Here is a 15,103-nt window from a genome sequence, read left to right on the forward strand (position 1 = left end):
CGGGGCACCGGACCCCAACGGCAAACACAGAAAAGAGTCCACTCCGGACTCCTGAAGCAAGCACCCATCGAGGTACACCAACACACCTGAGACCCACTTCCTGAGTGGCCCCAGCTATCTCGAGATCACCTCTCTAAGTTGCTTGTTCCTGACCGCAAGGACCCCACGATGCCGGGCTGACCAGTTTGCCCTGTGCCTGGCCCCACCTCCAACCAATCAGCCCTGCTCAATGGTCGCCAGGCCCTTGCAACGACCTGCCTCTAAGGGAACCAACTGGACTTACCTGTAAGTCCCTCTGTGCAGTGCATTTTGAAGTGGCCCCCTTCGTCTTTGCGCACCATTGTTCAAGACCCTCAGCACTCTTCTCTTGTCCGATCTGGAACGCTCCCAAACTTCACCTGCAGGAACTTTGGATCTGGTCTCAACACTGACCTGCTAAGAGAAGGTGACCTTTGTGAAAGCACTGCCTGCATTTCTGTGCATTATTCTGCTTTTCCCCATAGTTTCCGATGGTGCATAATTGCGCATAGAAGGGATATATTTCTCGAACTTTGAAAAATCATATCTCCGAAAGTATTTATCATAGAACTGTGTTTATGGTCTTACAAATTGTTTAAAAATCAATTTTATTTTTGCAAATTGGTCTCAGATTTGTTCTTGAGTGTGTGTCTCATTTATTGCTTCTGTGAGTACAACAAATGCTTAACCCCTTCAGTGCCCGCCCCTTTCCCCGCCCTGTGCCGGCCGTTACATTAGCGGGCGGGGTTTATGACGAGCTGGACTCGTCATGGGCACAGCGCAACCGCGGCCCATGACGAGTCCAGCTCGTCATGGGCACCGAAGAGGTTAACACTACCCTCTGATAAGCCTAACTGCTTGCCCACACTACCACAAAAAGAGTGTTGGTGTTATCTACTTATGATATCTTGCACTCTCTACATAGTGTACTTCATTTTAGTACACTGTACAGCGCGGCTGTTTCCTATATTGGTGGATCAGTGGTGGGAAACATGACTTTGCATTTGCTGGACCACTTTGTCAATTAGGGACTACATGAGTAAATCCCAAAATTGTCTCTAGATAGTCTCATTTTTGATTGGCCTGTTTTTTCTAAAATTCTAAAATTATCTTCTAGGGCCTTGATTAAGTCCCTGAAACTATGTGGTAAGAAATGTAAAAGTATGTGCTTTAGTTAGGACAAAGCATTTAGTATAAATTTATTTTTAGTAACTTTATAAAAAGGTCCCAACTTTAGTAAAATAATGCATGATTCCAATAGCCAGGTTCAGAAGCTCGACCTGAAACTAAACCATACTCAATCGAGGGCCCTTTGTAAGGGCTATGGAATCAAACCAGGCCGAAGTCATAAATAGGACCATCTCAGACAACTGATAGCTCAGTTTGTGAAAGCTCACGCAGAACTGGTAGCCCAGTCTGATGATGAAGATAACACCAATGAAGATGATAATGAGGAAAGGCATGAGTCATTTCCCTCAAGCACAGCTGAGACCCTCCCAGATGAGGACTTCATGCTGGAAAGATTGATCAGGATACTGAACTTAAAGGTTCAGCTCTTGGAACTAGAAAGGAAAAGGAAAGACATGGGCCTAGGACCCATCTCTGGTGGCAGCACACAAGCAATTAGGGAAGGCAGCAATTCCTATGACTTAAAACTCCCAGAAGAGATTGCCCCTGACGATTCAGAAGGTGACAATGTCACAAAATGGTTTACTGCATTTGAGAGGGCCTGTATAGAAAGAAATGTAGGTGGACCAAGTTGTGCTCCTCTCGTGGGAACTGTTTTCAGGGAAATGCAGGGATAGACTCCTGATATTAACGGAAAAACATGCTAAGGCTTATGAAATCATGAAGAGTACCCTGGACTCACCATTAAAGAGTATAGAATAAGATTGAGGGAGACTCAAAAACCCAGAGTCAGTCCTGGGTGGAATCTGTTGACTTTTCAGTAAAAACACTAGGTCGTTGTTTAGCAGGTAACAATGTGAATTACTTTGAAGGACTTTACAATGCAGTTTTTTTTAAAAAGAACACCTTTTAAGTAATTGTTTCCAGGAAAAGTTGCCTCAATACCTAGTAGACCTGGGGCCAGTCTCTCCTCAAGAGTTGGGGAAGAAGGTGGATCATTGGGTTAGAACCAGAGTGACCAAGACTAGATATGGTGGGGGTGACCAGAAAACACCAAAAAGACCCCCCAGATGAACAAGTGGGTAATTCTGAAAAAAGCTAAAAGTAAGGAGTAAGTCCCCTGTAGGCACCCAAAACCCTGTCCAAGAGGGTGGTCCCAGAGACACCTCACAAACAAATGGGTACCAGAGTAAGAACGAGGTCTCCCAGAAGGCTTGGTTCCTTAACTGTAAGACCACATGGCACCTAGCCAAAGACCCTGTTGTCCTAAGAACAAACCCACTAGTACATCCACAGGGGTTGCCAGTGTAGCTTTAGAGGGTGGTTCCTCAGATGAAGAAGTCCTCTTAGCCTTCAATTGGGAAATGAGCCCAAAGGGTGAGCTGAAGATTCCAGAGGGGAGTAGACACTTCCACCACCTACTGGTGAATGGAATCCCTGCCACTGCCCTGAGAGATACCTGTGCCAGTCACACTGTGGTGCATGGCAGGCTGGTACTCTCAGACCAGTATATCCCAGGTGAGACAAAAGAGTAAGGGCTGTCCCAGGGCAGGCCACTGTTAGGCCAGTGGCTGTAGCGCCCCTGGAAATAGCTGGGTCCCTAAGTTGGAGAAGGGTGGTAGTCAGTAAAGACCTCCCCATTAGCTCTCTCCTTGGAAATGACCACCAAGAGGTTGGTCTGAGCCACAGTGAGGTCCTGGACCAGTGCCAGCCCTCACCAAGGATTCTATGAGGGCTGAATTTACAGCTAGGGCCAGTAAGCCTCAAAAGAAAAAGAGGAGGAACTGTAGGGAAGGTGGCCAACTATTAGTCACAGTTCCAGTAAGCCAATGTGATACTATACCATCAGGGGAAAACTCTAAATTTTTTAATTGGTGAAGTATTACCTGCCCCACAAAAAGACTTGAGTAGTCAGGCAACTGTCCAGCCTGAGTTGGTGACTCCTCAGCTGACCGGAAAAAGAATGGTAGTAGGGTGCTCACTACCCAAAGTAATGGCCCTCCAATCTAAAACAGCAGACAGGAAACCTGAACCCAAAGACGCCTGTAAATTAGCACCTTCACGTGTCAGTGAAGAGCTAAAGGTGTGGTCTGGGCACTGGCAGCTGTCAGTGGCCTCTACTGGGTGTTAGCCTTCATGGATGCACTCTCCTTTGCTTGGTGATCCCATGCTCAATAGCAATGTAGGCGCCCTGACCCTATTGGTCATGGTGGGGTTTCTCAAGTTGTGGCTGACCTCTTTGGGTAAGCTGGGTGTTGCCTTGGCCAAGTTAGAATTTACAGAGGTGGACACCCCTGATTTCAAACTAAAAAGATTTGGTATTCTAAAAGAGGGCGCAAAGTAGAGACCCCTAGTGTGTATAATTCTCATGTACGAGACCACCCTGAGCCTCTGTTGACTCCGAACCGATCTTTTGAAGATATCTAACGGGATATTGAGATGTTTTTTGATTTCTCCACCGTCTTCTATATTATACTTTACAGAGTAAAAGCAATGAAAACAAGTTTGATTTAAAAAAATAATAATAATAATTGGTAAAGACACTCAAGAGTTAGATATGGGGCATTGTAAGTTAGGACCTGAGACTGTTGAGGTAGGCCAGCCCCAAAAAGGAACTGACTTTGGCAGAAGGATGTAGGGCAGAGTAGGCGCTGCAACATTCAGACCACTTCCTCTACTCACCCTCGCCTGATAGACTAGGAAGACTATCCCAGGTTTGGCTGAGCGTCCTGCCCTGTGGGCTGGAGGGTTCATGTAGGAAAGCGGGTTTCTGTTACACCCACCAATACCACCCCATTCTTGACTGGCTTGTGATGCAACTTTGAATGTAGAGTACTGGATCCCTGCTGTCCAGTTTTCCAGTACCAGTGTTCTTTCCCCAAAGCAAAAGTACACCAGAATTAGCATAACTTCAGCTGTCACACTAAGTCCCTAGTAAATGGTACCTCTGGTAACTAGAGGCATGGGCACTGGAGAGGGTCCTCTGGGGATGCAGCACTGGTTATGCCACCCCAGGGACCCCTCACCAAGGCTATGCACTCTGCCATTGCAGGCTGTGTGTCTTGGTGCAGAGAAAACCGAAGAGTCGACATGGTACGCAGCTCTGTGTGCAATACCACTCTTACACTGCATAAGATATAGGTAAGTCACCCCTACTGCAGGCATTTAGACCTAAGGCAGGGTGCACTTTACCCTATGTGCGGGTATACCATCATGAGCAGGTTTGCCCCTACATTGTCCAGTCCATTCTGAGATGCTGGAAGTTCACAGGGAAGCCATAAAGAGTACGTTGGCTGGATACTTGTCAGCACAAGTTTCCTAGCACCATGATGGCTTCCCTGATTTCCAAGCTGTTTGGTACCAAACATCTTGTCTTATTGAATCCTCACTGATGCCAGTGATGGATTTATTAATAAATTCACACAGGAGATCCTATTGAAGGGTGCCCTAAAAACCTACCAAGCACTGGTGTGGTTCCTGACTTGTTTTTACCAGCCTGCCACCACCAGACATGCTTCTGACCTCATGGGATGAGAGCCAGCGCTCTCAGAGGACAGGGAAAAAGCCTGCTCTGGGAAGAGGTGCTTCACACCTCCTCCAGGACAGGATGGCCTTCCTGGGTGGGAAGCTTCAAAGGCAATGCCATCTTTGAAATCCAGCCCAGTAACCTACAGATAGTGAGAGAGGCCAAGCCCCCTTTCCTGCTTCACTTTTGGTGGGAGCAAAGGTACGAAAATTAGTTAGATTAGGAGGAGGGCCCCCACTCAGCCTGCACCACCCTTAGGGCGAGGCAGGTGATGTGAACTCCTCTCCTGAAATTCCACTATCATGAGATTGTGAGAAAAATATCCTATCAGGGCTAGGGTAGTGCCTGTTCCCACAGGAAGGGGTCTCTAAAGGGTGTAAACACCCTAAAAGTTAAAGTAGACCATTGGCTACTACCGGTCTCTCCTTGTAATGCCCTTACATTCAGTATTTAGGTGGCACCGCAAGACCTGAACATCAGATTCGATGGACAAGAGATGACCAGGACAAATGCTTGCTGAACAAGAACTGAAGCCCCTGCTGCAGAAGAAAAAGGCACCAAACCCTGCATGCTGCTCCCAGGACTCGAAAATCATTGCGGTGTTGTCCTGAAAGCTGGAAGGACTCCAAGCACACCGGAGCACCTCCAGCCTTAGAGCAATTGCTATGAAGCTCCCTTGGAGTGAAGTTATCACTCCCCCGCACACCTCAAACACTGATCCTGTGAAGTGCGGTTTGTCTACGTGCTGCTCACAGACGACCTTGATGCAGCACCGAAGCGAGAAAAGGTACAACATCTTTGGATGGTCAGATCTATCTCCTCACCCAGTTTGGAGACAAAAGGACCTACCGGATCAGCAGCATACCCCTACCCGGGGTACCGGACCCCCAACCACAAACACTGAAGTAGAGTCCACACCGGACTCACAAAGCACCAGAAGCAAGCACCCCTTTAGAGACGTTGAGACACCAGAGATCCACTTCCTGAGTGGCCCAGCTGTCCCAAGATCGCCTCTCCAAGTTGCTTGCTCGTGACTGCGAGGACCCCAAGACGCATGACACCCGGCTGACCTGTTTGCTCTGCACCCCGCCCCACCTGCCCCAGCACCAACCAACCAGCCCTGCCCCCATGGTAAGCAGGCCCTTGCGACCTCCTCCCTCTAAGAAGACCCATCAGACTTAACTGTAGCATCCTCTGTGCAGTGCATTTTCAAGTGGGCCCCTTCATCTTTGCGCAACTGTGTTGAAAACCCTCAGCACTCTGCTCCCGAACTTGTCCTGCTGGAACTTTGGACCTGGTCCTGACATCGACCTGCAACCAGAAGGTGACCTTCATGAAAGCATAGCCTGAACTTCTTTGCATTATTCTGCTTTTCCCTCATTGTTTCCTATGATGTGTATTTGCACACAAAAGTGATATATTTATCGAACTTTGAAAAATCATATATCCATAAGCATTTATCCAAGAACGGTTTATGGTCTTAAAAATTCTATAAAAATCAATGTTATTTTTACAGATTGGTCTCAAATTTATTCTTTAGTGTGTATGTCTCATTTATTGCCTCTGTGAGAACAACACATACTTGACACTACCCTCTGATAAGTCTAACTGCTCGCCCACACTATCACTTAAAGAGAGTTAGTATTATCTACTTACACCTCTACCTGTCTTTTGGGGATTTCTCACACTCTCTACATAGTGTACTTCATTTTAGTACACTGTACATAGTCGGTTTCCTACACAAGTGCATGCAGTTACTACGCTGAAACCCTCACAACACAAAGGCAGGTTGCTATTGAAGTGAAATCAGGACACAAAGGCAGGCTGCTAGGAAAGTAAAACCTGGACACAAGAGTAGACTGCTAGTGAAGTGAAGCCAGGACACAAGGCCAGAATACTAGTGAAGTGAATTTAGGGCGCAAAGGCAGGCTGCTAGTGAAGTGAAATCAGGGCACATTGGCAGACTGCTAGTGAAATGAAATCAGGATAGAGGAGCACATTGCTACTAAAGTGAAATATTCAGACACAGCACTGTGGAAAAATTGAAAAATAAAGTTTAAAAAACCCAAAACCGTTCAGACACAGGGCATATACACACCATGGAGCGAGAGGACCAGGACTCAAGCAAGTTACTGGATGGTGTTTAGGAATAATTTCCTAACTAAATAAGACAGTTCAGTAACAGGTATAGGAACCATGTGGGACGCAGGGGACAATTACCACCCCGCCCCCATTTTGAAGTGTAAACAATGAATAAACATTGGAAAACAGAGGATGTCTTGCTGCACTTAACCTAAGTCACGATGAAGAACTGAAATCAGAATAGAAAACTGTGGGGCATGTAGGACCTCTTTGTTTTGTTATTTGAGACCTTTGAGATGTTGAACCACTTTCAAAAATCCTTCTGTTTGCCAAACCAATAGATACAGCAAGGGAAGCAAAAGATGCTTGTTAGACCTGGCCTCCTTAGAGTCGTTTCCCCTGACTTCTTTACGTCTGACCTCCTGTTTTTCGGACTTGGTTTTTGCTGGCATTAGGGTTCTGGGCACTTTACCACAGTTAACCAGTGCTAAAGTGCATGTGCTCCATACTCTAAATTTGGTAACATTGGCTTATCCCCAATTGACATTCAATGTACTTATAAGTCCCTAGTAAAGTGCACCATATGTGCCCAGGGCCTGTAAATTAAATACGAGTGGTGGGCCTACAGCACTGATTGTGCAACCCACTTAAGCAGCAGTTTAAACGTGGCTTCGGGCCTGCCACTGCAGAGCCTGTGTGTGCAGCTTTAAACTGCCATTTCAACATGTCAAGTTACCCTACTTTCCAGGACCAAACTTTCCTCTTTTAGTTCGAGCCTACAGGCAGCACGCATGTGCTGCTCTGCGAGGCATGCAGTACTGGAGTATGCACTTGAAGCCCCGCTCACTCTCTGCCCATATTTGTCATTGGCTTGTGTCATTTTCCTTCATAAATGCTGGCTTCTGATTCGTAAATAGATTCGTAAATAGGCTTGTTAGTCCCTCCTTATTACCACCTTGTCTTCATTTATAACCTCCCATGGCGACTGGCCCTTTTACTTCGGTTGTTACACGGTACGAGTTATTTAGTCTGTAAGCACTATTTTCTTTATTGAGTTTCTCTTACTGCAGGCAGCACATGGGCGCCCGCTTTCAATAACACGGGAGCCCTGCATTATCTCAATCCCCCACCTAGATGTTTTCTATAGTGGCAGCAGGTGTTTACAAGCACATTAAGGCACTGAATACATAGGTAAACACACAACTACCATCCCATACTTTTTCAGTTATTCTTCTGTCCATTTATGCTAGTGGCACCTGTAAGGTACCTGTACCTGCGTAATGGTATCTCGCGGGGCACAGGGGGGTGGGCACTGAGTACGAGGGTTGGGCGAGACTGGCCTAGAGTGACTACTCCCCTTTTAATTACTCGCCTGCCACGCCTGGCCCGAGCGCGTGGATGTGATACATCCGATCCGGCTCACGCCGGGACACAACAACTAAAACGTTAACTCATTACAGCACCTTGCTTTTCCAAAGAAAAATTTGAGCTTGGATACTTTTTAAACACATAAAGGGAGCAGCGCAAGTGGCGAAAGAGGGCAGTGCCAGTGGGGAAAGTTGGTGGTGTCAGCGATAGAAGAGTGCACAGGCCTCATAGGAAACGTTTTGAGCCCCAAAACGTATTTGTTTATTTATTAACAAATATTGGGGAACCAGTTCTCTGTCTAGGTTGTGTTCAGAGATGGTGTGAGTTGTGTTGAGCGTGGATCACTGGTGTGAATTGACACGCATAAGTTCAACTGTTTGTGTAGTGGGAGTAGCCTAAGCTATTTTGTCTTGTATGTGAGAAGGGTATTTGTGTGGGCTAGGTGTGATTGATGGCATATAAAATGGCGAGTTGGGTGAGATGCACATGATGCTGATGCATTGCCTATGGGGCAGAGGTTCTTCCAGGTAGGTGACGTCAGCTGTTAATGTAATGCGTGGGTGAAGGGGAGCGACTTCAGTCGCAAGTGCATAAATTGTCTCTGTTCAGTTATTTGCAGGGCAGGAATCTCAAGCAGGGCCTTGATTTGTAGAGGCTGCTGTGAATGTCAGATGACGTTAGCGAGTGATACCTTACTCTCTGAGGGTGTGTGACTCACTATGTGATCTACGGACCCTCCTTGTCATGGAGCAAGGTTTCATACGTACAGAAACTTGCTTGGATTCAATCCTCTCGAAATAATATGTAATAATGTAACCAACATGTTTTGTGAATACTAATAAGTGCACCACACAACATTTATTTAATCTAGGGGAAGCTTTTCAATGTGCTTTACTAACAGGTAATCCGAGTGACTTAAAATGGCGGCCGAAAAACGTGGGAACTCTTCTGCGGATGCGTCTACCGCATCTACGTAGTATGACGTCTTTCGCTTTGGTGGGAAATCTTTGCAGCTGCGCAGTAGTATTAAATATGGCCGCTTGGTGGGCATGGCCAAACCGCGGACCAAGATGGCCGCGCGGCTCTGAAGCTCCGCCAGCCGATCCGGCATTCACTAAATATCCCACATTCCCGTGTAGCCGCCAGCCGGGAAACGAGCACCGATGGTTCCATAAGTGGCTCCTGAACTTAATGAGCCCTGCAGCACGGAAATCAGGGCACCGAGTCCAGAATTACGCAACAGCGACGGTCTGAGCTCCAGATCCATGATGGTGGCGGTGTGAGCATTCGGAGACAGGGCGTGACACCAAGGCGGAGGAAGCGGGGATATGCGGACTGGCTGTCGGGGTTAGGTGTGGTGAGTGCGTGGTGCATGGTTCAGGACAGCTGATTGCGGCTTACACATTGAGCGCAGCAAAGTACGAAGTACGGCGCGGGGGCCCGTTTGGCCTCCCGCAAGCTGCGTTGTGAGCTTCCGCCAGTGATATATTGGAGCACGTAGAAACAGGGCCTGCATGTTTTCCCTAGTTGCGGCCCCCGGGCCTACAAATGCAACATAGCGCTCGATCACTGGGGTTGCTCCTTGCTGGGTCCTGCCCGTGCCTGGCTGCCTCTCTGCCTCTCCCCCTCCCCCCCCGAGGCTGCTCTTACTGGCTGCTTCCTCCAGATGCGTGGAAGCCCTGCTCCTTTCTTGCTGCCTCCCTCTACCTGTGGGCCTTCTAACATCAGCTGCCAGTTATGTGTGGTCCCCCATCTCCACTTCTCGGCCTATCTCCCTGACGACCATCAATTCACCTGGTGCCAGGCCCTGCAACTCCTGAGATTACACCACTAAGTGAGTGGAGCGGACCGGCCCGTGCCGTCCCCCACAGCTGTGTGCTCCTGGCCAGTACTCGCGGCAGTTGGGTCCCGGTACACCACCCCGTCATAGGGCCCCTAGGCTCTACTCGCTAGCCACTGGTACTTGTCATCACCCACTGCTGCCCAACTGCCCTTGGCACTCCTGCCATCGCCTGCGCTTCCCGCCGGAGCAGCGGCATGGGCCGCAAAGATCCAGAACAAAGGCTCCTTCCCTTCGAAAAAGTTACTGAGATTGCCCCAGAGGATTCCACCACCATGGCGGAAGGTGGACAGAGTGCGGCTCACTCCGAGGACACTACCGGCCAAATCGGCTCACTCCTACAAGAGATGAGAGCGGGATTGAAGGCCCTCGATGTGAGATTTGATACCCTGGACAAACACATTGCTGATCTGGGTTCCAAGATCCAGGCACATGATAGGCGCCTCGACGTGGCAGAATCCCGTATTTCTGGCCTGGAAGACGGAACTGCGCAATCACTTAAACGGCTTGAACGCGTGGAACGTATCCTTAAAGATGTATCCATCAAGAATGAAGATTTGGAGGCACGCAGTCACCGAAATAACGTTCAAATCATAGGAGTGCCTGAGTCAACAGCTACTGGCCGTATGGACACCTTTGTCGAGACGATTCTCATTGATCTTTTTGGAAGAGAATCCTTCACCCCTGGCTCCGTTGTGGAGCGCGCTCATTGTACACTGGGGGCCAGACCCAATTCTGGTTGCCCACCCAGGCCCATCATCGCCCGCCTCATGAACTTTAGAGACCGTGACACTGCTCTTCGCCTGGCGCGTGGCGAAACCATATGGCACGGCTCGAAACTATCACTATACCCAGACTTCACCATCATGGTCCAGGAAGCCCGCCGCAAGTACAATGGCGTTAAAGCCACTCTCAGGAATCTCGGCTTGAAATATGGCATGCTATATCCCGCACGTTTGCGGGTCGAGATCAATGGGCGGGCCCGCATCTTCAACAGTCCTACGGAGGTACAAGAATTCTGTCGTACTCACAAACAAAATAATCAGCGGTCTAGTGAAGATCGCAGACTCTCTCCACCACACAGTGGCTCAGATGCGAGTATGAAACTTTTCTGTGGATCGGGCCCTGGTTGAACTCACTTAATTGACCTTTTTTCCTATTGCTATGTGGTAACATTGAGATTTCGTTCTACTACATGCATCTTTCCTGTCTGCCGATCGGCTGTAAAGGCATTGCCACCCCTAATTGGTGTACACTGTGAATTGGTTTTGTGAATTACGAATATACCTTTTTTGGGCTTTTTGCATTTCTTTGATAATTCAATTGGTACTATGGCTTTCTTTAATAATGTTGGTGTTGGTATTGTCTCTCTGGTTGGGAGGGAGGCTGGGAGGGGGGTATTTTGTTTATATTTAGTTCTATTTGGTCAGTTTTGCGTTTGTACATAGTCATGAATAGTATAAATATATGTTTGCATCTATTCAATCCCCATTTTCTATTCCACACATGGCCCAGTTAGGAGGCATTGATGGCCCCTAAGATTTGTCACTGATGACATGGAATATTCGTGGCCTAAATGACACACGTAAGAGATGCCAAGTATTGCACTATTTGATTCGCCATAGGGTGGACATCGCCTTCCTACAAGTGACTAATTTGCCCACGTCTGATCTTTCCCGCTTTGTTTCTAGCTGGGAAGCCCATAGATATTTTGAAAATTTTAGCAATTATGCTACAGTCACTGCCATTCTCATTCACAAACGGGTCCCACTTAGCCTCCACACAACTATCCATGACAATGAAGGTAGATACATAATCGTAGTCGGAACTTTAATGGGATATAGAGTTGCGATGGCACGTGTGTATGGCCCTAACAACGATGCCCCACGATTTTTATTACTCCCTGCTCTCCCAGCTTCTGAAGCTCGGCCCTGTAACCTTCCTGGTGGGGGGTGACTTTAATATTGCCCCAGATCTGGCCCTAGATAGCACTTCGCTGGCTCCCGATCCCAAGCCGCTCCCGTGTAGAGCTCTCCAGTCCCTGCGCAAACAGTTATCCTTAGTAGATGTGGGACGGGCGCGTAACCCAACACACACAGACTTTACACATTATACCAGCTGCCACAATACCTGGACAAGGATTAACTTCTGGTTGACCTCCCCCTTTCTCTTCGGGTGATGTCGCTCGACCCAGACTCTCCCTTGGACATATTTCGATCACTCAGCTGTATTATTGGTTCTGGGGGTTACTCGTCCTGAGGGCTTTGAGAGGCAACGGCGGTTCCCTAGCCGCGCTTTAGACGATGATCTCTTTCAACACGAAATTCGGGAGGCAATTGAGGAAAATTTTCCATAAACACTGGCTCAGTAGACACGGCTGTGATGCTATGGGAGGGTTTTAAAGCATACATACGGGGTGTGTGCATTTCTAAACACGCTGGAGTACTCCGCGATTTACGCAAAACTATATCCCGTCTGGAACGCGAATTAACTGAATTAGATGCCGTGCTGTTGCACACGCACATCCCTGAAGTCGAACAAAAACGGGTGACCCTGCTATCGGAATACCGAGCGGGAGATCTTATTCATCGGGAAATACCGCAATGCAAAACAATATGGGGAGGGCGAGCGTCCGGGATGTGCACTAGCGCAGATGAGCAGACCTCCATACAGCAAGGCATATATTCCCAAATTACAGACTTCGACGGGCCAACAGCTTATGGACACAATTGAAATCCAAAAGGAATTTCTGTCCCATTTTAAAACATTATACACCTCTAGAATTGGGTGTGACCACACTGAACAGGAATCTTACTTATCAGAGGTTGCGCTTGTCCACCTTGAGAAGTATATGCAGGACTTCCTGGCTGAGCCCATCTCTGAACCAGACGTCATCGCTGCCATTGACGCTTTGCGGTCTTCCTCCGCCCCGGGTCTAGACGGTTTCACGTGTGATTTTTACAAGGCCTTCAAAGACTTATTGGTGCCGCAACTCCTAGAGGTATATGCGGAAGCCCTGGAGATACAAGTATTACCACCCACCCTCCGCAAAGCGGTTATGATTCTTCTCCCCAAACCTGGTAAAGACCCGCTGCTTTGTGGCTCACACAGGCCCCTTTTGCTATTGAATCTAGACTACAAAATTCTGGCCAAGATTATCGCGTGTTGTCTCTCCCTGCTAATGGAATTCATAATTTCCCCCGCCCAATGTGGTTTTGTCCCCCACCGTTCCACACCATTCAATTTACGAACATTATTCTCCACCCTTCACAGGATAAGCTCCGAGGTGCCGGCGGCCTCAATATTACTTGATAATGAAAAGGCCTTAGATTAATTGGAATGGCCCTTTTTTCTGTCCATCATGCATCGCATGGGAATGCCTATTGGCTTTGTCGCCACCGCGGCACTGCTGCATAGCCGCCCCACTGCTCGGCTTAGACTGAACGGAACACTCTCTGAACCCTTTGCACGATCATGGGGCACGCAACAGGGCTGCCCGCTCTCACCTTTATTGTTTATTTTGGCTATGGACCCCCTGATTCGTCATTTAAAAAAAAAAACACCTACACAGAGGCCTACAATTTAACATGGGCCCACTATTAGTATCATTATATGCTGTACTCTGGCCTTGGCATCAATTGGCGCAAGTCCGTGATTGTCCCCCTCACCGCCAGCACGAAAGCGTGGGAACTTGAGTTCCCACTAGAGTGGTGCACAGAATCCGTAAAGTACCTGGGCATTCACATACACCTTGACACTGAGCAGATCATCCGCCTCAACTACGGCCAGGCTGTACATGCCCTTGAGGCGCAGATTGGCAAATGTCTCAGGTTGCCGCCTTCCGTAGCCAGCCGGATGGCTCTTATCAAGATAATGGTTCTGCGATGGATTTTGAGTGGGCAGGAAGAATGGCGCTCAAGCTGATTAACGGTGGGGTGTAGGAAGAATTAGTATGGTTACGGAGCTGCCAGGTCAGGGGAAAACCCGGATAACCCCTGCAGTTATGTAGGTACGGACCCACACATACATTTTTAGAACAAGTCCTGGGCACACGTGCAAGATAATGATTCAAAGTATCAATGTACAAGTTATAGTACTCAATGTTAAATTCACAAAGGTCGACACCAGTGGATACTTATAATAGATAATATTTATACAATTCTTGCAGTATGTCAAAATATAAACACCAGCCGACACGTGTTTTGTCACCTGGGTGGCAACCTGTGACTCTTCAGGGCTGACTGTAGAGAAAAAGACCGTGCAAAATCGCTGGACCGGAGATAATTCCAACCCGGTCAGAAACGGATGTTAGTGCTTAAGGGTAGTAAAGCAGCGAGGGTAGTGAGTTATGGAGGATGGATGAGCCCTGGACCCCATCAGTAGGGACTCCAAGAACGGAATAACGGGTGGGTGCGTCCGTGTTCAGAGGGTCCTGAAGGAAGCCGGATCCGTCTCTCGTTCCGAAAGACAAGGCTCTTATCAAGATGATCGTGCTCCCTACATTTTTATATCTTTTTTCATAACATTCCTATCCCCCTCCCAAATAGCTTTTTTTGACACTCCGTTCCCATTTGATACGATTGGTCTGGGGTGACAAGCGGGCCTGGGTTCGCTGGCAGGTTATGACTCTCCCCTACGATAGAGGGGGATATGGAGTCCCTGACTTACAGCTATATTATTTAGTTGCTCAGTGCAGCTACACACAGGCGTGGTACCGGATGCCAGAATCCCTTATCTAAGTCCGGAATCTGATCTGGTCTTTCCTGAGACACTGCTTGCCATCCGCCCCAAGGGCCTTCCCCGAGACCCGAATGACATTCAAATGGTCTCCACTACCAGCTGGGCCTGGGAGAAACTCTAGCAGATGACAAACACGCCTATCCTTTATTCTACATCCCTACCACTCCTGAATGTACGATGGCTACCGATTACCGGTGAGAGACTCATACAACGCACTTTCACTAGATTTAACATTACTAAAATTGGCGACCTGTTCCCTGATGGCCATGCTTTCGACACGGATGACATGTCTCGATTCCCCGATGCCACATTTATGGATACGTTTGTGCTATTGCGGATTCGCTCTGCACTGCGCGCCACTTTTCCTGACTTCCCCTTTGAACCTCAATCATTTATCTCGC

At 48.1% G+C, this 15,103-nt stretch overlaps 1 protein-coding gene across 4 annotated transcripts in view; it reads right to left on the reverse strand.

Annotated features, from left to right (window-relative positions):
• The window catches only part of LOC146813001 (C-type lectin domain family 2 member E-like), a 398,453-nt gene that overhangs the window by 135,386 nt on the left and 247,964 nt on the right, over nucleotides 1-15,103 (reverse strand). Inside the window, exon 2 of one of the 4 annotated variants that reach the window (XM_085620024.1) lies at nucleotides 284-432. The exons of the other annotated variants lie outside the window; for them this stretch is intronic. Within the exon in view, the coding sequence (XP_085476150.1) occupies nucleotides 284-341 (58 nt within the window). The 5' untranslated portion in view covers nucleotides 342-432. The remainder of the gene's footprint in view (nucleotides 1-283; nucleotides 433-15,103) is intronic. 4 annotated transcript variants of the gene reach the window in all.

This window comes from Triturus cristatus, chromosome 7 (genome assembly GCF_964204655.1).
Source record: "Triturus cristatus chromosome 7, aTriCri1.1, whole genome shotgun sequence".
NCBI lineage: Eukaryota > Metazoa > Chordata > Amphibia > Caudata > Salamandridae > Triturus > Triturus cristatus.